Genomic DNA, 23,422 nt, shown 5'->3' with positions numbered 1-23,422 from the left:
AATGGAATTTATGACTTCTTATTTGTATTTCTTTTTTATGGAAATCTGGCATATCCATTTATAGATTTTCCTCATTCAACTGGTATCAGACATTCTGGAGTTAGGAGATCAAAGATCATGGGGAGAAATACTGAATCCACTCATTTTTTTCTTCTAATAAAATATTTTTAATGAAAGAAGATAATATTATTGGTATTTGTATATTTTATTATTTATAATTTCATCAAAAATTACAAATGCCAGCATCTCTGCTTAGTTCCTGAGAGAATATACCACTATTTACGAAATAAATGATAAACTAATTTTTTTAATGCAGGAAGATAAATTCATGTTGCTACCAAGATTACAGTTCATAATGGGCTCATAAGCTTGAGAAGAGAAGCAGGACTGGGATAGGAAAATGCAATATTTAGAATTAGTTACTAATTCAACTTTTTGAAAATACATCTATGAAGAATTGAAGTATTTATTTTCCTTCAACCATGAGGAAATTGGTATGTGGAATAAAGATAATACCTCCCCTCTTAGGAACTTACATACAAATATGTCAGAACAGGCCCATCACTGATGATGGAGTGAGATCTATTTTATTCATTTACAGTGTTGAAGAAACATTATAAGAATTAAAACCAGGGAGCTGTGACAGTTGTAAAGTCCTGTACACAGCTAATCTGAATAAAAGAAAATGACTTACAAGGTAAGAATTTGCATTCTCTTCAGTTTCATTGGATCTAAACTTCATACCCTGAATTTTAGAGGGTTTTCCAGATGAGACTGTGTTATGTGTATTGTATGTATCTCTGTTCACAGAAGATGTCTGATAAGTTACACACACCTGAGTGATCTCACTATTGAATTACCTGAAAGAGTAGGAGATGGGATGTGTGTGACATACGGGTGATGTTGGAACCGGGGTGGGTTGTCATTGACATCCGTCACTGTCACAAGCACACTAGTAGAACTGGAGAGAGACTCTGGAGACCCAGCATCACTGGCAACCACGACCAAGGTATAATTATCCTTGGTTTCTCTGTCCAGCAATGCGCTGGTGATGATCTGTCCTGTGGATGGGTTGATGGTAAACTGCGAGTTTCCACCGATGATACTGTAACTGAAGCAAAGAGCATGAAGAAGCAGGTCACATTCAGCTGTGATGTCATGACACCCTGCTTTCTATAAATAAATAAATGAATGAATGAATGAATGAATAAATAAATAAACAAATAAATAAATAAATAAATAAATAAATGTAGATATTTAACAAAAAAAATTTAAACACACAGCAATGAAAAAATCCAGATAGGAAACAGTTACTTGAAATGTTCTGTGCTGTCACATAAGCAATCATTATTCTAAAATGTTCAGTGACCACAAGGGCCCTGCAAGGTCCTTAGGAGTCTCGAAACTCTCAGATCAGATCGCTGCAAGGCCACAAAATCAGCCTAGAACACAGCTGCCGTTCAAACAAGCTAGGAATTACAACCTGTGCCTTGTTCTAACACTGATGTTGGTGGCCAGAGTCGTCACCAGTGGACATGTTTCAAGCACCTTTAAAAGCATTTCTCTGCTCTATCTGTAATAAAGAGGATCAATTGGGGACGTTATTCTCAAAGACAAAACACTGGAGTTGTAGCATGTTGGCTATCTAGCATAAGCAAAAGGGCTGTTTGCACAGAGAGGCATTTCTTTGTTCATGTTGCCTCATTCCTTATTCCTCAGATGGCCTCACTGCTTCCCTGCCAGGGAAGGATGACATTTTCCTGGACAGTATGATGCTAAACAGATCAGTTAACTCTCAGGAGTTTTCACTGAGTGCAGCTTCTCCATTTTCTCTGTCTGACGGGGAGGCTGGCTATCTGTGTCTGTTCATGGTTTTGTGTCTCAAGTGGAGTCCAATTTGAAAGTTAAAGAAGCAGCCTGACTTGAAAGTTCACAGAACAATCTGCACTCCATTAACTGCAGATCAGAAAAAGTAGATGTCTTTAAAAAAAAAAAAATCTTCCCTCTTTATATAAGTGCCCTCCTTGGAGTCAGAGGTGTGCCTTGGTTTGGCCATGTAAGCAAAGCAGTAGACAATGTCTACCGGGAACTACAGGGCAAGAAACACCCACACCTCACATCACAATAGCCAGGTGCATGGTCTACAATATGCCCACAGCTAAAAGCCAATGCCAGCTTTTCTATACTGTTTTAGGGATATGATACATTTTGAAATTCATATTTACAAAGAATAGAGGTCCTATAAAACTGAATCAGAAGTATAATAGAGAAGGGGTTTGGTCGAAAAGTGACTTGGATGTATAAAGTAGGTGATATTATTCAGGGCTTCACCATTTTTGGCATACATATATGCCAGAATTAAACCTAAATCAGGATAAAAATTATTGTATTTCTTAGAGTTGAAGAGTCTTCTAGTAAGGTACAACTACCACCCCTCTACAGTTAAAATCTTTCTCTTTAAGTAAAAATGTCAGAGGTTTATAGACAAAATTCTAAAAGTTATCAAACCAAGGTTTATGGAATACTCAAAGGAACTGGCCTTTCTGAGAGTTCCTGGGGAGCTGGGTCATAGAAGCATGTGATTTCTACTCTGAAAACTTAGCATCAGTGGCCATAGGCATTTTCCAATAATTAATAGGAAAATAAATGATTTGTTCTGCTATGAACATTCTTCAACAGTTTAACAGCAACAAAGGTCAAATTTCAACCATTTCCTCCACTAAAACCCATTAAAAACTGAGAGCAAAAAAAAGTGAAAGAATCTGAATTCCCATGTTTTCTGTATAGTGGAAAACAAGGAACAATGGTTGAAAGGCAGATCATGTCCCAGCAGCTCAAGTTTAACTAAATGATAAAGGAAGCTTCTATTGTAAAACATAGGTCATTTATTCCATGCCTTCAAACATAGAATTGCCTGTAAGATTGTTTAAAAATAGGTAATATATTTCAATTTAAAAAAAACTACCATATTGATATGATTTTTGTTGGGGGCTTTATTAAATTCTGAAATGCATGAAAAGTTTATTTTAAATATGAAGTATGCTGTAACACCCCTTGCTTGCTAATTTATGCTTCCAAGTTGAGAAGAGAGGAAAGCAACACAAGCCAGTCTATAAATAGACTGTCACATAAAGTCTGGGCCAGGAGTTTGATGCCTCAGTTATTGGAGGCTCCGCTGGGTTCTCAGCACCGGGGAGACACTTGGGCTTCTGGGGCCCTCAGGGACTGTTGGACAGTCATGATATCATTGAGCCATTTAGTAGTGTTCTTTTACTAGTTGAATATCTATGCTGTTCCTTAAACATTTCCAACATGTGATCAACATCTTACTGTGTTACCTTCACTAGGAAATTTCTATATTCATTCCTTGAAATGCAAAATGATTCTAACCATTTATTTTCAACCTTAGAATCTTTGCAGATGAAGTATCTAAATCTATGGGGAAATCTATGTACAAGGAAGTTCACAAGCTACAAAAATAGCTGATCTAGACGGGGGCTACAGCCTTGGTGGTTTCAACATGCTCCTTGCCCATCACCCTATGATATTAAGATGGAAAACCTTTAGTGAGGTTGTATAGTAAAGATAAGAAATGCCATACCTGGGGCCAGGCATATTGATGCATGCCTTTGATCCCAGTTCTTGGAGGTAGAGGTAGGTGGATCTATGCAAGTTTGAAGCCAGCCTGAAGTATATAGCAAGTTCCAGGCTTGCCATAATGGCCTAATAAGACCATATCAGAAACAGAGTAAGAGAGAAAACAGGAAGGGAGGGAAGGAAGAAGGAAAGGAGGCAGGGAGGGAGGGAAGGAGAAATGAAGAAAGAGAGGAAGGGGGAGGGAAAGAAAGAAGGTTGAAAAGAAGGAAGAAAGGAAGGAAGGAGGGAGGGAGGGAACAAGGGAGGAAAGGAAGGTAGTGAGGAGAGAGGGAGAGAGAGAGGGAAGGAAGGAACAAATTAATGAACAAAGGAGTGGAGTCACACAGTCACATGTACAGTTCAGATACAGTGCATAATAATTGACATAAATATGGCACAGGCAAAGGAAAGGGTACTTCATATTCTATCTGTCCATCCATCCATCCATCCATCCATCCATCCATCCATCCATCCATCTCTCCATCTCTCCATCTCTCCCTCCCTCTGAAAAAGGAAATGTCAGAAATGCTGTGGGGAATGTTTAAACTGTTTTGTAGAAGAGGAGGAAACTCAGATAGCTCTCAATGTGCAGCCAAAGTGCCATGATGAGTGAGACTCAAGGAGTCAGTGAGGAGAACACTTGCCAGAGAAAAGAGAGGAAGAAATGCATCAAGAATGAATGAAGTGTTACCAAAGGTGAAAGAAAGACAAGACTCAACAGCCCCCTGGTAGAGTCTGTAGTTTAGTAACACAATGAAGGAAAAATCAGAGTGGAAGACTGTTGGGAGTAAACGGCAGAGGGAAATTAAGTTGTGTGAACCTCCTTTCAAGAATTCTGTGGTAGAGCCAGGGTTGCGGCACATAGCTCTAATCCCTGTATTTAGGAGGCAGGAAGATTGCCAGGAGTTCAAGACCAGCCTAGGCCTCACAGCAAGACCGTGGCTGGAAATAAACAAACAATGTGGTAACTGTAGAGTATTAGGGATATTCGTTCAAAAAATGGATTCTACTCTTGTGGAGCTGGTGAGTGCACTCAGGGCTTCACGTAGGCTAGCATGCAGTGCTCTGCCACTGAGCTGGATCCCAGCCCTCAAGGCATTGCTGGACCAATTTTTAAATCATGCGCCATAGTTGAAAATCACAGAAAGGCATTGTTCAGTGAATCTTCATGTGTGCTGGAGCAAACCAGCAGAGTGCCATAGCTTTTTACACTAATAATAATAGTTTGTGGGCCAGCGAGTGAAAGCATCAGCTGGTGAGCCCACAGCCTTAGGCTGGGAATTGAGACATTTCAGACAGTTCCTACCACCCACCAGCGATGTGCTAAGCTGCTTGTTTTGGAGAGGATTTCCTCTTGCTGGGTAATAAAGAATTACAACAACACTAAATTTTAGGATAGGAGAGGTCTCCTAAAATCTTCCTCAAAAAATTACTGAGCAGCAACTGAACAAAGAGGGCTTCAGCCTTCTAGGAATTAGGACAATGTAAATTACAGAATTAGATGCACTCACACACACACACAAACACATACACACACACACACACACACACACACCACATCGCATCACATAAAGGGGAAGAGGGACGAATAAATAAATAAAACTCTTGATTTGGGCCAAAACTGCTCCCCCTCAAGTCTCCCCACTACCATGGTCTGCCCAAGTGCTCAAGGCCAAAGCTTGACCGACAGATGACACTCATTCTGTCTTTGCATTGCATGGCACTTTCAGTGACAATCACACCTCTATTCTTGTCCCTCAATTTCCTTTTCACAAGCTAGTCAAGCCCATCTTGGCATATGCTTGGGTCTCTATGTGAATTGATCCTATGTGATCTCCATGTTTCTTTCTACAGTCTTGGGCCTTACTTCATTAATTCAAACTGAATACACAAGTCTCTATTTGCACCTCAACTTTAAAACATTTCAACAATCTCTCCCATATGCAAGCAAAATTTAAAGATCTTAATTTTACACTGTAACCCAAAAGCTCTTAGAGTGCCTTAAATTGTTTGCTCCTAACTCTCCAGCCTCTTTGTCACACTGACCCTGGCATGATGTCCTTCTTAGATGTGCCAAGTTCATGTCCCTCCCTCTGCCTGATCCTTCTAACATATGGACATTACCTGACAGAGGCCATCTGCTAAGTGCTTGGTGAGGCCTCTGATGTCCACAAGGACTTGGGGACATGTTCATCTGCATCTGCTCATCCCTTCTGAGATGGTGCAGTAGCATCCACTCCAGAGGATGCAGCATCAGGAGACATCATAGAAACCATCCCCTCTTGACTGCAGCCTTGATAACCCCATGACCCTGTCTTTCCCAGCATCTATCATTGCATGCAATACACCAAAGCAGTTTGCAGGCTCCATGCTTTGAAATATTTGTTATAGATTCACACACTGTGATGGTTAATGGTGTGACTTGATTGGGCATAGAGACTGGAGGTTGAGAAAGGATACCTCTGCGTGTGTCTGCAAGGGTGTCTTCAGAGATCAAGAAACCTCTGATCTGAGCATAAAATGTGAACAGACTGCTGGAGGTTGGAGCTATAGGCAGTGGGACCTGCAGGGAGAAGCGAGTCACTAAGGTGTGCACTGGGAGGCCCTGACCCTTTCTGTGACTCCTGCCTGTTTCCTGGCTACCATGAAGTAAGTAGCCCTCTGTATTACATGTTCCCACAGCTGTGCTGATCTCCTACATCCCAGGCCCAGAGCCATGGATCCCTGGGTAAAGCCTCTGCAACTGTGGCCAGTATCAACCCTTCCTTCTTTGAAACATCTTCTAGAAGGTATCTGTTACAGTAAAAACAGGGACTAACATGGCCACCATTACAAGGACAAACTTTAAGCTTTAGAGTATACCCCTCATACACCCTTAATTGGGTCATTCACTTTGCATTGAGGTAACGTCATACATGAGACAATCTAACTTCATCGCATTTCACTGGCTACCTGACAAGGGGGGAAAGTTCAATGAAAGCAGACCTCTTGCCTTATCTGACACATGCTCAGACCAACAAATCAATGTTTATTAACTGGGACTGAGTCTGGAGCCTCTTACGCCTTATCTCTGCCAGCAGGAAGAGACCAGTTTCCCAAGAGGCCCTTGTCCATGAGAAATTAATAGCAAGTGACAAAAATAAATCATTAATGAAGCCATACCCATATTAATACATATGTTAGCCTTTTATGACAACTGTCAGACCTCTTTAGATTCTGTCACTGTGTTCTTAGTCACCTAACTACACAGCCCACGTGGAAATGTAAAAATTCTTCTTCAGGGGTTGGCCCTGGAAATAGGGAAATTTTTTCCTTATCAATTTAGAACTAGCTGGGAAGAAGAGAACAGGGCTATGTTAGCCAAACATAACACATGACCACCTCCTTGTCTCCTTGAACAAATGTCCACACTGCTGTCCTCTATGTTGCCAGGACTTACATAAAGAAAATTTAAATGAAGGAAACACAAATGTTAATGTTGGGGCTACTGCTTGGTTATAAATGCCCAAAGGCTTCAAAGTTCCTCCCTTCAGGCCTGGGGTGTATTTATCCTACTGATGAAGCTGCTTTGATCATAGAACATTCTGGAAGTGATATGTGACGCTTGCAGGCCTGACCTTAACTACAACCAGTAATCGTCATCTAAAGCTCTTTAAACACATAGTCGTCATATCAAAAGTCAACTATTCTCTTAAGGAGCACAGTGACAAGTCATAGTTCTGTGAGAAAAGAAAGGGAAAAACTGAGCCTAATCTTCACCACCCTGATAAAGCATGTGCATATGATGCCATCCTCACACCAGCTAAATATCACTGAGTATTACCAGGCAGCTGCATGGGGCAGGACCTCCCACCGCCATGCTAAATACAGAACATCAAATAGGGAATCGGCAACAAACAACAAAAGAAATCATAGCTGCACCATTGCTAGGCACTATAAATGTTAAAAAGGAGATTAATATGCACAGCTTTAGAGGAAGCAATCTTGTTACTGTCTATTTCTCAATTCCAGGACACAGGAAGAGTATTGTATATTAATATGGAATTCCCCATGCAATTAGATATCATGTTCTGTTAATTTAAAGACCAGATCTGGTGAAAAACTAGTTTACACAGTCCAGTGTGCATACCTGATGATGGCATTTGCCGCAGCATCTGCGTCTGAGGCATTCACCAACAAGACATCTGTCCCAGTCGGGGCATCCTCAGGAATTGCAGTAAAGTGTATGCTACTGGCAAAAGTGGGGACATTGTCATTGATATCATCTACCAGAACGTTGATTGTCCCTGTTCCTGTCAAGGCTGGGGATCCTGGGAAGAAAAGAAAATAAAGTCTTAATGTTTGTAGATGGCCACAACCATACAGTTAACCATTCTTAGCTGCAGACAGAAATGTGGGAGAAAAGTTATAAAACATGGAAGCAAAATTTCTAAACATGTGATTTGACCTAAGGTCTGAACTGTCTCCTCCTGACTCCACAAAAACACATTGGCATGCTCCTGTTCTGTTTCAAAAGTATAGACTCATCAATGCAGGGAGCAATACTCCAGAAGAAACACTACACATAATGTATCTGAAATTACGTTAAAATACTGCAAAGACTTGGGACAGCCTGCAGGAATAGAAGAATTGGCCTCTAAATATACAAATCTACACACTACATGACTGCTGTGACCATCACCACTACTACACGAACATCCAATAAAACTCAAGTGTTTAAGGCCCATTTCCGAATAATCAATACTTGTGTATAAACAGGAGAAACTCTTCAGATTATTTTTCCATCATAATCTTCATAAAAGTCACTTTGTATATCCTTTCTAGTTAACATAAGCTTGAAATAAGTCATTTTAATTTTGTTTCAGCTGTTGTCAGCATATAGTCAAAATTGAACCCTTAATCAAAACTCCAAGTGCCGCGTCTGTGCTACTCAAATTCAGCAGACTCATCTTATGGTGAACGGTTGGGATGCTGTGGGTTTGCCCTCATAACTGAAGAGAAAATCATCTCCTTTTGTTGTGCTTTCAAAATGTAAACTCTTTTCAAATGTAAACTCTTCCAAATAAAAACAAAGTCGATGCAATTCACAGCCTTTATCTAAGACAAAACACAGTCCAGACTCCCTCCTTTTCTCCTTGCGGGGTTACTTGTCTCTTCTAAAGCTTTATTGTTGTAGAATGTTATTTTAAGGTGTGTTGCTTTTGTTTATGTTGCATTTGTTTAACTCTGTGAAGCTCTGTTACTGTGCCTGACTAAAACACCTGATGGTCTAATAAAGAACTGAACAGCCAACAGTGAGACAGGAAGGAAGGATAGGTGGGGCTGGAAGGCAGAAATAATTAAGAAAGGGAGAAATCTAGGAGGGAGAGAGGGGAAAAGCAAGTGAACAAGGAGAGGAGGATGCTAGAGACCAGCCACCCAGCCAGCCAAGGAGTAAGAGTGAAAGTAAGATATACAGAAGTAAGAAAAGGTAAATGCCCAGAGGCAAAAGGGAGGCGGGATAATTTAAGAAAAGCTGGCCAGTAAAAAACCAAGCTAAGGCCAGGCATTTATAATTAAGAGTAAGCCTCTATGTATATTTATTTGGGAGCTGGGTGGCAGGTCCCCAAAGAGCCCCCAAAGAGTAAAAGAGCAAAAACAGCCAACAACATTTCTTCCTCTGTAGGAAACTCACATGGTCTTCATGTTTATCCCACCATGTTCTGAGATGAAAGCCACACTTCTGGTTGCTGGAATAAGCTTCATGGAGTAACTTTATCACCAGAGTGATGCTGAGGTTCCCTGCTTTCCTATGTTATTTTTTTCTTGTAATCTTGTGATTTGCTGATATTTATTTTCACACAATTTAAATGTCTTTCAAATGGAAGTTTGTGGCTGCTCAAGATGTAGGACCAATGAGCTATATGGTCAGATGTGTAGGAACCACAGAGATCAGACTACAGAATTACACAGTGGTCCTGGTGAACTGATACGAATTACAGAGTGGTCCTGTTGATCTGGTACATGGGTCCTGTATGTGGGTACTAAACTATATTTCAAATACAAAAAGCTTCACAGGCAGAAAAGGTAAACAGTTGAGGGAAGCATAGCCCCTCCCAGAACTTATCTGGGGCTGTATGTTGAGAATCAATGTAATAAACTGTATATGTGTCTGTGTCCTTCTAAATAAGATGCTTTATGTTACATTGTGTATTTCATTTACATTTATTTTCATGATCACAGAAATACTACTTATCAGAGACCAGGTTTACACATGGCAGAAAATTAGCTCCCACCATATTCTACCTATAATCCATTGTAATCTTTAAAACTATACTCTGTCTTTTGAATAGTTGCTTAGTATAAGTGGAAGAAGTAAGGCTGTGTTATGAATGTTCCACACACAAAAATAATTGTGAATACACCCAAGGAAGTATCTCTAAGCATGACATTATCCTCTCATGAACACACTGATACCTGAAATAGAATGCTTCTACTAGGTTCTTCAATGTGTATGCATGTGTTTACAAAGCTGACATCATGATTGTCCCTGATCCTGTGAAAGAACACTACTGTTAATTCCTTTTTACATGTGAGTAAAACAGAGGGACCTTTGCAAAGCTAAAGTCCCAGGTCCTAGAGGGGAACAGAGCCAAGATGGGAATCATGGGTCCCTGCCTGGAAGTCTGCCCAGAACTCAGCCTAGGGTGGAGCCAACAGCTGGAAGGACCACATGGCTTGGTAATCTGTGAAAATCGCCAGTGCTGTCCCCAAGCTCAGGGAACAAAAATCAGGACATAACAAGGCTGCTTTAGCCCATGAGGCATATTGACTCAACAGTCTTGACTCAGGTGTAAAATTTCTCACAAGTAACATATTCAAGCTAAAATATTTTGAGGAGCACTGTTTGTGACCAATATCTGGGCTTCATTTCTTGGATGCTTAACTGTATTCAGTTTAATGAAACGGAAGTTCACAGGCTCACTCACATTCACAGTACTTGGCCTGGCTTCACTAAAAATTAGTTAGCTAGAAAATATCTGTGCATCTGTGTGAGCAAAAAGGGAGATCAAGTTCCCAGCAGCAGCAGATGGGAATAGGCAACATCTTTTGTTTGTTTGTTTTTTCGATACAAGGTTTCTCTGTGTAGCTTTGGTGCCTTTCCTAGAACTCACTCTGTAGCCCAAGCTGGCCTGGAACTCACAGAGATCTGCCTGGCTCTGCCTCCTGAGTGCTGAGCGCTGGGATTAGAGGCATGTGCCACCCAGCTGCAATGCCTATTTCAACATCTTTTACTGCTGTTTTTCTCTGTTTGCTAAACGAAGAATAAAAATAGAACTTACCCTAAAGGGGCAATAAACAATACAATGAATTAAATATATTCCTTGTTACTCATTGCTCTTCTCATCCTTCAGACTTATTTTTATTTTATGTTCTTGAGTGTTTGTCCACCTGTATGCATGTGTACTGTGTGTGTGCAGAGTCCATGGAAACCAGCAAAGGTCACTGTGTCTCTTGGCACTGGAGCTACAGAAGGGCATGAGCCACCATAGCTGAGAAATGACCTAAGGAATCCACAAGTGAAGGTTCATCTTTAAGACGGTAAAGACCCTGATGATTCACAGCATGGAAGCCTACCACAGCAATGACTCACAGTCATCACCAAGTGCACGCAGGGTCTTCCTTTGTCTACAGCTGCTGCTGCTGTTTTCCGAGATAGTAAAAAACAGAAAGAATGGAAACTGCACATTCGATGCCACTGTCCTCACAACCCAAACAACCTTCTTTTAACAGACAGTTTTATAGAAACATCAAGCAGAACCAATGATGATACTCCTGGCCTGACAAGTGGTCCGCAGATGATCCCAAAGCCACATAGAACCATGTACCAAGCTGAGGGATCCTCTCAGAGTGATACAGCCCACTGCATAATCATGTGTATATATCCATCCTCACAACTTTTGTTTACTCAGGATCAGATGGGAAAAAAGCAGAGAATTTTAAGGTTTTTAAATTAGTGTGTATGTAAGGTGTATGTGTGTGTGTGTGTGTGCGCGCGTGCGTGCGTGCGTGCGTGCGTGTGTGTGTGTGTGTGTGTGTGTGTGTGTGTGTGTGTGTGTTTGGTGACTGTCTTGTACAGTATCTGTGTGTGTATATGTATGATGTATGTGACTATGGGTCTGCATATTTATGATGTGTGTATGTCTATGTGCCAGCATGCATGTGTGGGTATTACCTTTGGGAGTGCCTATGTTTATGTGTGTGTATCTATGTGTCTTTGTGTATGTGTGTGCATGTATGTGCCTGTATGTGTATATGTGTGTGTGCTTGTATGTGTATATGTGTGTGTGTGTGTGTGTGTGTGTGTGTGTGTGTGTGTGTCTGCAGAAGACAGAAAGAACATCAGATTCCCCTGAGCAGGAGTTGCAATTAGTTGTAAGCCTCCTGACACAGGAGCTGGGAATGCAAATCAGGCCCTCTGGAAGAGCAGTACACCACTGAGCCACTCTCCACCCCAATATTACAGGTCTGTGCTCCTATCTGATGACCCAACTCTCCAGTCCCAATATTATTACTGAATTCTTAATATCCAATCTACGGTTGTTTAATGTGGGCAATTTTCATTTCAATGCACATTACATGAAGCAGATGCTGCTTTTAGGTGTACTGGTATTCTGAAATTTAAAGGACTAGGTCTTTCTTTTTTCTTTATCCAGACTACAGACAAGAGCAGGGAGTTATCAAGTCTTTCAACAGCCTTTCCTCCATTCATTAATCTGAGGTCAAACTATGGCATCCCTAATGCTCATATTTACCCTCCATTGTCACGTTCCTCTAATTTGGAAGCTGAATGTGGGAAGAAGAAACTTACGCATCTTTGTAAAAGTCCACAGTGAAGATCCATGGGCCATCCGATTAATGTAATTGCTTTTGTTTTACACGTGGAAGTCAGTGCTACAGGCTAACTCTGTGGGTGGAGCTCAGTGAGCTAAACACCTTACTGACACTGTTTTCTAAGGCAGACTTCAACCTCAGGCTGGGGTCAGAGAGTAAGACTGGGGACAAAGGTCAAAGGTTGCACGATTTCTAAGTGATCTGCACAGAAGGCCTAATGGAGTCTCCATCCCCGGAAAGGGAGAAGCCCAAGTGTAGCCCAGCAGATGTAATAATGGTTCTGTTACAACACCAGACAGTCCTGTCTCATCTGGACCCGTTGATCAGAACCAGGAGCAACCAGGGAGAGAGGAAGCTAGAGAGACACACCCCCAGTGGAATGTGGCCTAATGAAAGAGACCAAGTACACAAACCAGCAGAAGGCAAGGTCTCAGGAACCAGTAATTACGAGAGTTGGACCCTTGAATTAGAAGATGGAACAACAATTATAATCCAAAAGTCTAATTGCAATCAGCAATCAGAAGATAAAGGAATTTCAGATTTCAATTTATAAAATTATATATATTATATAAAAACATGCATGTGTGTATTTATATACATATGTATGTGCTCACAAATGTATTAATGTGGGTAAATTTACAAGATGCTTCCTAGATTTTGACAACATATAGCAAACATTCTCCATACCTGGCTTCTGAGTCACATTTTCTATTCATGAATTTGGGAACTAGTTAAATTTGTACCGTCTTTGTGACTGGTGGCATTGTAAGCTCCAACACATCAAAATGAAGTTTAAGTAAGTTTAAAGGACTACTTTCAAAAGAAAAATGGTTCAGAAAAGTGTTCTTCGACAAAACATACATTAAGTATAATCACTGGGACTACATCCCTAGAGTCTGCACCTCACACAAACTGGACTCTGATGTAAGCCCCTCACCATTACACACATTTTCCCCCAGTGGGAAGGGCTGGAGCAGAAGCAGAATTTTCACTCTGTCCTGTTGCCTCTCAGCAAAGCTGACTTCATTCCTGATCGCCCTCACACAATGTGCCCCAGGCACCATGTGATGATCCGTGTGATGACATATGTATTGGATGCAATAAAGTCTAGATGTTGCATTTGTCCCTGTGATATTGGCCTATTTTTCTCACTGTTACCAAAACATCCCTGAAAATGGCCAGAAGTTCAGCCACTCCATGTTGACATCAAAGGTTTGCAGGTTATATTTACACTTGAATCCATAAAGCACAGCAAATGGAATGTACGAGCCTTTTTAAATGTGACTGACAGCTTTGCGTTTATTTTTTTTTAATTTCATAAAATACTGTGTTCTGACCAGTCACTCATTCTGTGAGCCTGCATTAACAAACCAAATATATGCAGGTGGCTATCACTTGACATGTGCTCATGTTTTAGGATTGTTGGTACAAGCTGCATTCTGCAGAGAGAAGGGGAACAGAAAGAAATAGTAATACTCTGCAAATGGCCATATATTGCCCTAGGCATCAGTAGCCTGTGCAAAGTGCGTTTTACAAGAATGTTGAAAAATTATAAAATTAAACAGTGTCAGCTGAAAGTTTTCTTCCAACAAAAAGCACAATGTGAGGAATTGCTGTGTAGAGTTGAAAACAGAAACCCAGAGAGTGAAACCATGAATCACCAGAGCGGTGTGCAAATACTGAACTCCATCAGCTCTGCCACTCAACAGAAAGGCCAAGTTACAGACTCACAGAATCTAGAAATCAAGCCATGATCTGCTGTACATAATGTTTATGTAAGTTTTGTTTGACACTGGGAACAGTCTCTCCTCATTTCAGGGTTAGAGTTCTTGTGTCCCCATCCCCAAAGTTCATAGAAGAGTGATGGTACAGGACGCTTTATTAAGTTTTAATCTTATGGAATGTAATGGAAAAACTAGGTCTGATTTAGTACTGTTTTTCAAGTTAAATTTTTGCCTGTTTTAAAATCTCCAGAAAATTAAATTCTCCATGGTAAGAATTTTTAATATTAAAGGCTAGGTGATATAAAAAAAATTAAATATATCAATTGTTATATTTATGTTACTAAGGGACATGATACAAAGCCTTATTATAAACAAGAGGAAATGAAATAACCATTTTGAAATTAAGATTTTAATTTATTAATTAAAATCATTAAAGTATTGGTTACTGAGTTCCTGGCTAAAATCAAAACTTGTTTTTTAGAAATAAGGAAAAAAATCATTATTTGGCCACAAGCAAAGTCACCCCGTAGACTCAAGGGTAGAAGGAAGCTCCATGAAACTGATTGCTGATAACTAAAGAAAGCTCCACCACTGTTTCACTCATAGGCTTATAGATTTGATTTTCATCATTAAAAATCCACCATACCACACAAGGCAATCTTTCCTAAGGCATAGTTGTGCCAACAAAATGCAGCCTTTCTGAAATACTCAATAAAACTCTCTTCAGATGTGTAAGGTGGTACCAACCACCCTAGCCTCTTTTTTTATCACAGATCCACTTGACCTCCCCTATTGCAATGACCTCCCCTTCGACTAAGCAATGGGATGAACATTATTAACTCAAAATGTCATCATGTTCCCACAATGGTGGAAGATGGCACATGGTGTTTGGTTCTTTTAGTTGTTCATGTTAAGTTTTGCAAACACATGTTTTCCTCTACCAAAACCACAGTTCCCACCCAGTCTCAGAATGCAGCCCATTCCATCTTTCAGCCAGATGATAAATGTCCTTAATTAGAAAAGCTGATAACTGCACTTGTCCCCACAGACCTATTAATTATCCCAACTCACAGACGCTCTAAAGAGGAACTTTCTGGACAAATCTGCAGTCAGACTATTGTGCTCTCTTAGTCTCCAAATAGATCAGAGATGAAGTACTTTATTTATGTTCAAATTAATCTCACCCCCTTATTAAATGCAAAGCCACAACCAAACTGACAAAGTTCATCACACCTGTCATACCATGGTAGTGTAATATAAACATACTGGGTACTTTATGAAACCCTTGAATGTACATTCCCCGATATGGTGAGGATGGTAAATGTGAGACTATAATTTACAAATAGACTCCCACAAGAGTTACTTTATTAATGTAGAATTACAAATAGTTTATTAATTCTTAAGTCAGTGTTTTTTAAATAAAAATGTCAGTCCCCAAAGAAGACACTCATAGCTACTCTGTAGAAGGAAATGTGGTTGGCAAAGCACATGGGTGAAAATAGTCAGGCTCAGTGAAGAACTTGTCCTTGATATCTGCAGAAGTACCCAAAATGGCAGCTAAGAAAGACCCCACCCAAGGGCCTTGACACTGATAATCAGCCAGGGGTTGGGCTTTCAATTTTAAATCACCAACTTTGAAAATTATATGTAACAAATTAGCTATTGTGAGAGTAAAGGAGATGTTGCACTGTCTTCTTCTTAGAAGCACCCAGGTGTACACAGAGTTCGTACCTACAGAGTGTCATCATACCCCAAGGTGTACCTAACTGAGTGTCTTCTCTGAGAAATAAACGTTTATATTTAGCATCCATTTGACTAATCTAACTAGATTTCTCATTATATCACAAATAAAACATGTCTAAAAACAATTCTTGATAATCTCCACTAATAAAATATTTGTTCTAAAATAATATTTTATTAAACATTTGAGAATATCACACAACATATTTCGATCATATGTACTCCCCTCCCTCAACTCCTCCTAGATCCACACTCACCTCCCTTTCTGTCCAACTTTGCCTTTGGTTTTGGTGTTGGCTTAGTTGTCTGTTTGTTTGTTTTATCTATATGTGGTGCCCAACTACTCTTAGGTGTAAGGCCTGCTATGGAGTGTGACAAGCTACCACACATGAAAGAAAACTACCAATAGCCATTGATTGTCAACAGCTTCTAGCTCCTTTCATGTCCACACCCCACTTCTATGCTAGGATTTTGTCTGGCTTGAGTGGTCACAACTGTTGTGAATTCATATGTGCAACTGCCCTGTTATGTCCAGAAAACAGTTTCCTTGAAGCCCTCCACCGTCTCTGACGGTGGATAATAGAGATGGTAACAAAAATTCTGTGCAGAAAAGGCTAATCTCTATAAAACTTTGCTCTTATTGTCACAAGTAGCTATAAAAAGAAACAACATCTCTTTACCTACCCATTATCCCCTCACATTCTGGTCATCTACTATGAAAATCCCTGAGCCTAGGGAGAGAGGATGTGATACAGATGTCCCGTTTCGGGATGAGCACTCCATGGTCTCTTATTCTCTGCACACTGACCAGTTAAGGACATCTGTGTCAACTGCTAAGGGGAAGCTTCTCTGAGGAGGGGTGAGCATTTCACTGATTTGTGGGCGTAGTGTGAAGTCAAGATTAGGTTGTGTATTTGAGAATGAGTGGGGGGAGCACAGGAGGAGTTATGGAGAGAAGGGTTGGGGTAAATACAATATTCAAGAATAAAATTCCAAAAAAAGTATAAATAAATATTAGTGGAAATGATTTGGGCACATGGTGTAGTCATCAAGGTCATGACTGTCAATGGCTTGAAAATATTCTAGTGAACTCTTTTAAGTCTGCTTTTTGTTGCCCAGATAAACAGCATGACCAGAAGTGACTTGAGGAAGGAAAGGGTTTATTTGGCTTACACTTTCAGATGACTATTGCTGAGGGAAGTCAGGGCAGAAATTCAAAGCAGGAACCTGGAGGCAGGAACAGAAGCCAAGGCCACAGAGGAATACTGCTTAGTGGCTTGCTCCTTATGTCTTGCTCATTTTGCTTTCTTATCCCAGGACCACCTGCCTAGGAGTGGCACTGTTTAAGTTTGGGCTGGATCCTCCCACATCAACCAACAATGAGACAATTCCTCACAGATATGGACACAGGGCAATTTAATCTCAGTATATCCCCAATTGACATTCCCTCAGATGACTCTGGACTGTCCATATCAAGTTGACAATTAAGCTTACTAGGCACAGATGTTCACCATGATGTCTACTTGCTGTCTGTGGGTACAGGAGTGAGTGATGCTCAGAGTCTTCATTGGGGATTTTGCTACTAGTGACTCTATTGGAAATTATTATTAAATTATTATGTGCGCTGCCGAGTAGGAGTAAAATGAACAGTTTAACACATAGCACATGATTATACCTCACAGGAAGACTTTTATATTTACTGTTTGTGATGGTCTGTTTTTGTCAACTTGACATAATCCAGAATAACCTGTGAAGGGAATTTCAATGAGGAACTACCTGGATTAGGTTGGCTTGTCTACATGCTTGTAAGGTATTTTCTTAATTGGGTTAACTGAAATGGGAAGATCCACCCAGAATGTCTGTTGGCAACACCATTTCACAGGCTCAGTCCTAGACTGAAGAGAGAGGAGAGAGCAAACTGAGTGCTCCCCTGCATCATGTGTTCACACATTGCCCTCTGCTCTGGACTGTGGATATGTTGTGACCAACAGCTCGGACTTCCTGCCACCTTGACCTCTTCACAATGAGGGGTTGTAACCTAAAATTAAGAAACAAACCAACCTTTTCCCCCTACATTGTTTCTTTCAGGGTATTTTAGCACAGCCACAAGAACAAAAACTCAGACACCATTACACTATTCCACAGAAGATGGAAAATGATGATACAATCCACGCAAATGATAGAGAAACCAGAATGCAAACAAACACAGTTTGAATTCAAACAAATTCAGCCCTTCCCTGTGCTGGCTGTGATCTGGCTGGATATCTACCAGATGACTTGGGTATGAATATTTTATCTGAATACCCCTTTCCCAAACATTAAAGTCTTAGAATATCCTGAGCTCTGAGGTCATGCTTCATTCTGACACGGTCATTCACTGGCTATGTGTTACTCAGCAAGGATTAAATGCTCTAAACTTGATTGTGGATAATAGAGATGGTAACAAAAATTCTGTGCAGAAAAGGCTAACCTCTATAAAACTTTTCACTTATTGTCACAAGTAGCTATAAAAAGAAACAATATCCCTTTTACCTACCCATTATCCCCTCAATTGCTGCCAAGCCCGTTGATTTCTCTAATCCTTGGGAGTCCTTAGAGGGAAGGGCATTATGGCCTATGTGGGAAGGTCTTTTTCTGCCATGCCTCTTGTTTTGGAATACTTCAAAGTCAGACTCCCCGGCTAGGGCCCTCTGTGTGCTGTGCCCTGCCTGTCACAGATAACCCCAAACTGCACTTCCAAATCCTATTTCCCTCCCACATGCCAGCCAGAATGTCCACCACCACTGGACTCCCTCCCAGAACAGCAAATTTTATGAAGACAGGTGCCTTGAGGGGCTAAGTTCCTCCCTCTAGTTTCTGCTCCCTGCCACTTTGTTTCCACAAACTGTATTTGTATTTGTGAGTATCTGAGGGTGGCCACATGCTTCCAGCTCTAACAAGTGAAGACAACTGGGGCTGGCTTATCTTAGCAGTTAAAACCATGGTTCTAAAATCCATCTCCCTAGCAGTTCCCACCGAGTTCAGTCCATCTTCCCCAGGGACCTTGGCTGATTTGCACAGCCAGTTTCCATTGGTTTTATGGGAGGATGCTCACACCTAAGAGTCTGAGGGCTGTAAAGGATGCGGAACAGGGATGTGACAAACAGGTCTCAGATTAATTTGGATTAAGTATGTGGCTGACACTCCCTGGGGTTTTAAAGCTTTGATACAATGTAACAAGGTAATTCATACACACCAAAAATAGAAGGGATAATACTTTTTTTTCCCCAAGAGGTTGGAAGTGAAGGCTGGAGCAAGAAAAGGGAAGGTAGCATTCAATTAAAAATGAGTAGCACTATTCTTGGAGTATGTCATTAACTGTAATCCCAAAGTCCTCTACTGGTTTTTGAGGGAGGCTTTTAAACAGTTTGCTGACTGCATGGAACTGAGCATATTCAACAAGAATTTCAGCATGCCGTATTAATATAAAAAATTTCACAGTAAAAGAGCCCATTCAAAATCTTTCAATATTCCATAATCATACTTGTGTATCTATAGCACCTGGAAAACATATATATACCTTCATATGCTAATATATGCACGTGTGGCTATATACATATATCATTTCAGTTATCTGAGGTCACAACAAACCTGCCTTGAACATTTCAACCAATAGTTTTTCTTAAATTAATCAACAAAATTAAAACATTGGATATAAGGCAGTCATTCTAAGGAAAAAAAAATTATACAAGGCAATCATCCCATAATTAATTCATTATCTTTGGAAAACTCAAACGTTTAGTCAGACATTTGCTCAACAAATACTTAAGCAATTCTAACTCCGTCAATCAGATTCTTTAGAAAGTTTAGTTGTTTCCGTTTTAATTTGGAGTGTTCTCTGTGTGTGAACAGTCTACCAAGCAAAACAAGGCAGTGTAGACAATACCATCTCTAGAACTCGGGCATTCTGTTGCTACATGCCAAACAATTTATGTCATTGCTATTTTAAAAAACTGAAGGCTAGAGAATACTGTTTTTTTATTAAGTGTATTTCTGTGGGAGTTTATCAAGGCAGACTATCATGGACACTCCAGGGATCAGCAAATACACTTAAGAATGACGACGTTTAGAAAACTATAAGAGCGAAATAGAAATCTGGACCTTTTTCATCTCCAGAATCTTCTGGAACTATCTAGATGCTTCAACTTCCTCCTTACTCAGTGTGTAGGAGTAGAAGGCCACACCCATAGGTGCTCAGGTAGCTTTCAGGGCAAGGAAATTTTCCTGCACAGAAGCTTCCCCTCAGTGGTGATATGGGAAATCTCTTGCCATTTTACACTGAAATCTCATTAGTTATACTCAATGTATTTAGGATCTATTCCAAGCATTAGTAAATTTCAATAAATGTGATATTTATACAGTTACAAATTAAACTACATTCATGCTCCTGAGGATCTGACTCACAATGGAGCAAACTAGTCAGGACGCACCTGCATCAGCAGCTGTGACAACCAGGACGAAGTGATCCCTTGCTTCTCGGTCCAGACTCTGGGTCACCCGAAGCTCCCCACTGGCTGTGAGGGCAAAAGCATTGTCTTCGTTTCCACCAAGCAAAACATAGGAGAGCTGGCTATTCGGTGCTTGATCATCATCTCTTGCCACCACCTACAGGGGCGAATAGTCACATGGTTATAATATGGCACCTAACGTGAGACAAATGAGTCATCACAAGACAACAGGAAGGGGGTGGGGAGCGAGACAGTGCTACAAGGCTGTAGTTCAAATTTCTAAATTGAGGGCTGGAGAGACCGCTCAGCAGCCGAGAGCTTTTGCTGCTCTTCAAAGGACCCGGGTTCAGTTCCCAGCACCCACGTGGTGGCTCATAACCATCAGTAACTCCAGTTCTAGGGAATCTGATGCTTTCTTTTGGCCTCCTTGAGCACTAGGCATACATGTGGCACACACGTAACACACACACACATGCATGCCTGAGGGCTAAACACTTGCACACATAAAGTAAAATTAAGTTGAAAGATTTGTAATTAAAGTAGTAAATAATAGTAACGTATTATGTGCACATATTTGCATAAAGCCAACACATAGGGTTCGAGGGAGGGTTCCCATAAATGTACAGTATAGTTTTTCTTTTTCGTAAACAAGGAAGGTAGAACAATATTTTTAATGAACTTTTCCAAATTTTGATATCATCTTATGTATGAATATTATTCTTATCCTAAAACAAAATTGAAAAATCCTCCTCATACGAACAAATGGGTGTAAAATGAGTATACACAAAGGAAATTACTAAATCTTGGGGACAATGTTAGTAAGCATTGATTTTCAAGGTTTTCTATATCTGCATCTATCTCCCCCTGAGACTGAGGAAGAGGTCTTGAACATAGTTCAAGAAGTCTTTTGGTTTATGTCTTAGGGCAGGATAAGCCCCGTGTGTTTAAACATACTGACCTGAAGAATGGTTCTGGGCAGGGTCCCTAAATTTTCAGGGACATTCACAGAATATGGAGACAGCTCAAATACAGGGATGAAATCATTCATGTCAAGTAAAGTAATGGTGACAGTGCAAACATCCGTTCTGGGGCTGCTGCCCCGATCTGAAGCCTGAACAGTTAGCGTGTAAGCAGGGGTTGTCTCCCGATCCAAAGACTTAGCCACTGTGATGGTGCCCGTCACGGAGTCCATCCTGAACTCCTGCTGTGCGTTCCCACCCAGGATGCCATAGCGAACCTGCCCATTGGTGCCTTCGTCACTGTCTGTTGCTGACACTTGGATTATATCTGTGCCGGTGAGGGTGTTCTCCTTAATCTGCACTCTGTACACAGCCTGAGCAAAAACTGGGTTGTTATCATTGATGTCCAGGACCATTACCACAACCTCTGTAGAGGAGGACAGGGGTGGTTGTCCTTTGTCTGTGGCCACCACTGTCAGGCTGTAATTGGAAACTTCCTCTCTGTCCAGCTCTCCAGTGAGATGCACCTCACCGTCGATGGTCCCAATGCTGAACTTGTTTGCCGAAGGGTTCAGTAGAGTGTATTCAATGTAGCTGTTGGGGCCACTGTCTGGGTCTGTTGCTTGAGCCTTGAAGACAACAGTATCAATAGGTGTGTTTTCTGGAACGTACGTCAACTTGGGGGAAAGAAAGATGGGTGGATTATCATTGACATCTAACAAGATGATGGAGACTTGGGCTGTGCTTGTGAACCTGGAGGCAGGAGGCTGGGGTGAGTCATGGACCTGAATGACCAGGTTGTAGAAGGACTGGCTTTCACGGTCCAAAGTCCTGAGGGTTTTGAGGACCCCGTGCTTATCCACTGCAAACTGCCCAAGGCTGTCACCTGAAGCGATGCTGTAGGACAGATCAGAGTTGACACCTAGAAGTGATAGAGGAAAAGTTAAGCTTATTAAACAGGTGATGGTTGTAGTCCAAACCACACCAAATGATCTGACACGTACTAGAGCCTTTCTGACGCATTACCTACTGTAACGACTTCCAGAGTGATTCCACATGAATCACTCAAAGTGATTGTGAATGATTTACCTATAGCTAAATACCCTGAGTAAATACTGCTGCACACATGACTATTCCACTGAGCTTTTGATCGGAAAGGCATTTACAATCTGGTGTACAAATGATCTATACGGGGTGTGTTACTTAGAGCAATGTTGAAATGTTAAATTACCAAAGTGAAGAGGAAGAAAACATTCCAGAGAGCAGATATTTTTCTAAACTTTTCTTGGTTTCTATCACATAACTCCCTGGGGCCCAACACTACAAATGTCACTCTCTATATTATTAGCCAAACATTTATAACTTCAGTAATTTATTGGGGCTGACACCAGTTTTCAGAGAAGGGTAATAAAATGTTCTGATGTTGGACATTAGTCATGGATGCTTAAAGTCTCCTTTTACATTTCTTGTCAGAACTAATAAATACTTTTTAATTCCTATTAAGCATCTGGCCATGCAACATCCTTTAAGGAAATAGCTGCTCTCAAGGTTTATGTACATTCAAACGTTTGAAAAAGTATCCCTTAAAGGAACTGTTAGCAATAAAGTTATACATGAAAGTCTTCAGGCAGAAAGGTTCATGCTGTCCTTGGCAAATGCTTAGATTATATATATATATATATATATATATATATATATATATATATATATATATATATATAACTTTTTAACTTAAAAATTATATACTCACTTTTAAAAGTTGCAGAAATAATTATTGCAAAGATACTAAGGAGAGCATATCTGCCATCATGTTTCAATAAGTTATTGAAGGGTAGGTTCTACATAAGCAACAAAAACCAAGACAGGCTGGATTTTCTGCCTCAGAGTAGTATTGTCCCAGCTAGCTCACAATGCCACCTGGGCTCTCCCATCTCATCTGAAGGAAATTCAACTGTTTAACATACTGAGTCCTACCTACCAGGAACAATGTCTGCTCTTTGCC

The 23,422-nt window shown here is 40.6% G+C and overlaps 1 protein-coding gene across 1 annotated transcript in view; it reads right to left on the bottom strand.

Moving 5' to 3' along the window:
* Fat4 (FAT atypical cadherin 4) overlaps positions 1-23,422 on the bottom strand; it is a 234,300-nt gene that overhangs the window by 36,788 nt on the left and 174,090 nt on the right. Inside the window, exons 6-9 of the mRNA XM_037207280.1 lie at positions 21,420-22,342; positions 20,444-20,618; positions 7,766-7,946; positions 861-1,111 (exon numbers count right to left, since the gene is read on the bottom strand). Of these exons, the coding sequence (XP_037063175.1) occupies positions 861-1,111; positions 7,766-7,946; positions 20,444-20,618; positions 21,420-22,342 (1,530 nt within the window). The remainder of the gene's footprint in view (positions 1-860; positions 1,112-7,765; positions 7,947-20,443; positions 20,619-21,419; positions 22,343-23,422) is intronic.

The sequence above is a fragment of the Peromyscus leucopus genome, chromosome 6, assembly GCF_004664715.2.
Source record: "Peromyscus leucopus breed LL Stock chromosome 6, UCI_PerLeu_2.1, whole genome shotgun sequence".
In the NCBI taxonomy this organism is placed as follows: domain Eukaryota; kingdom Metazoa; phylum Chordata; class Mammalia; order Rodentia; family Cricetidae; genus Peromyscus; species Peromyscus leucopus.
This window is presented reverse-complemented; position numbering and strand designations above follow the sequence as displayed.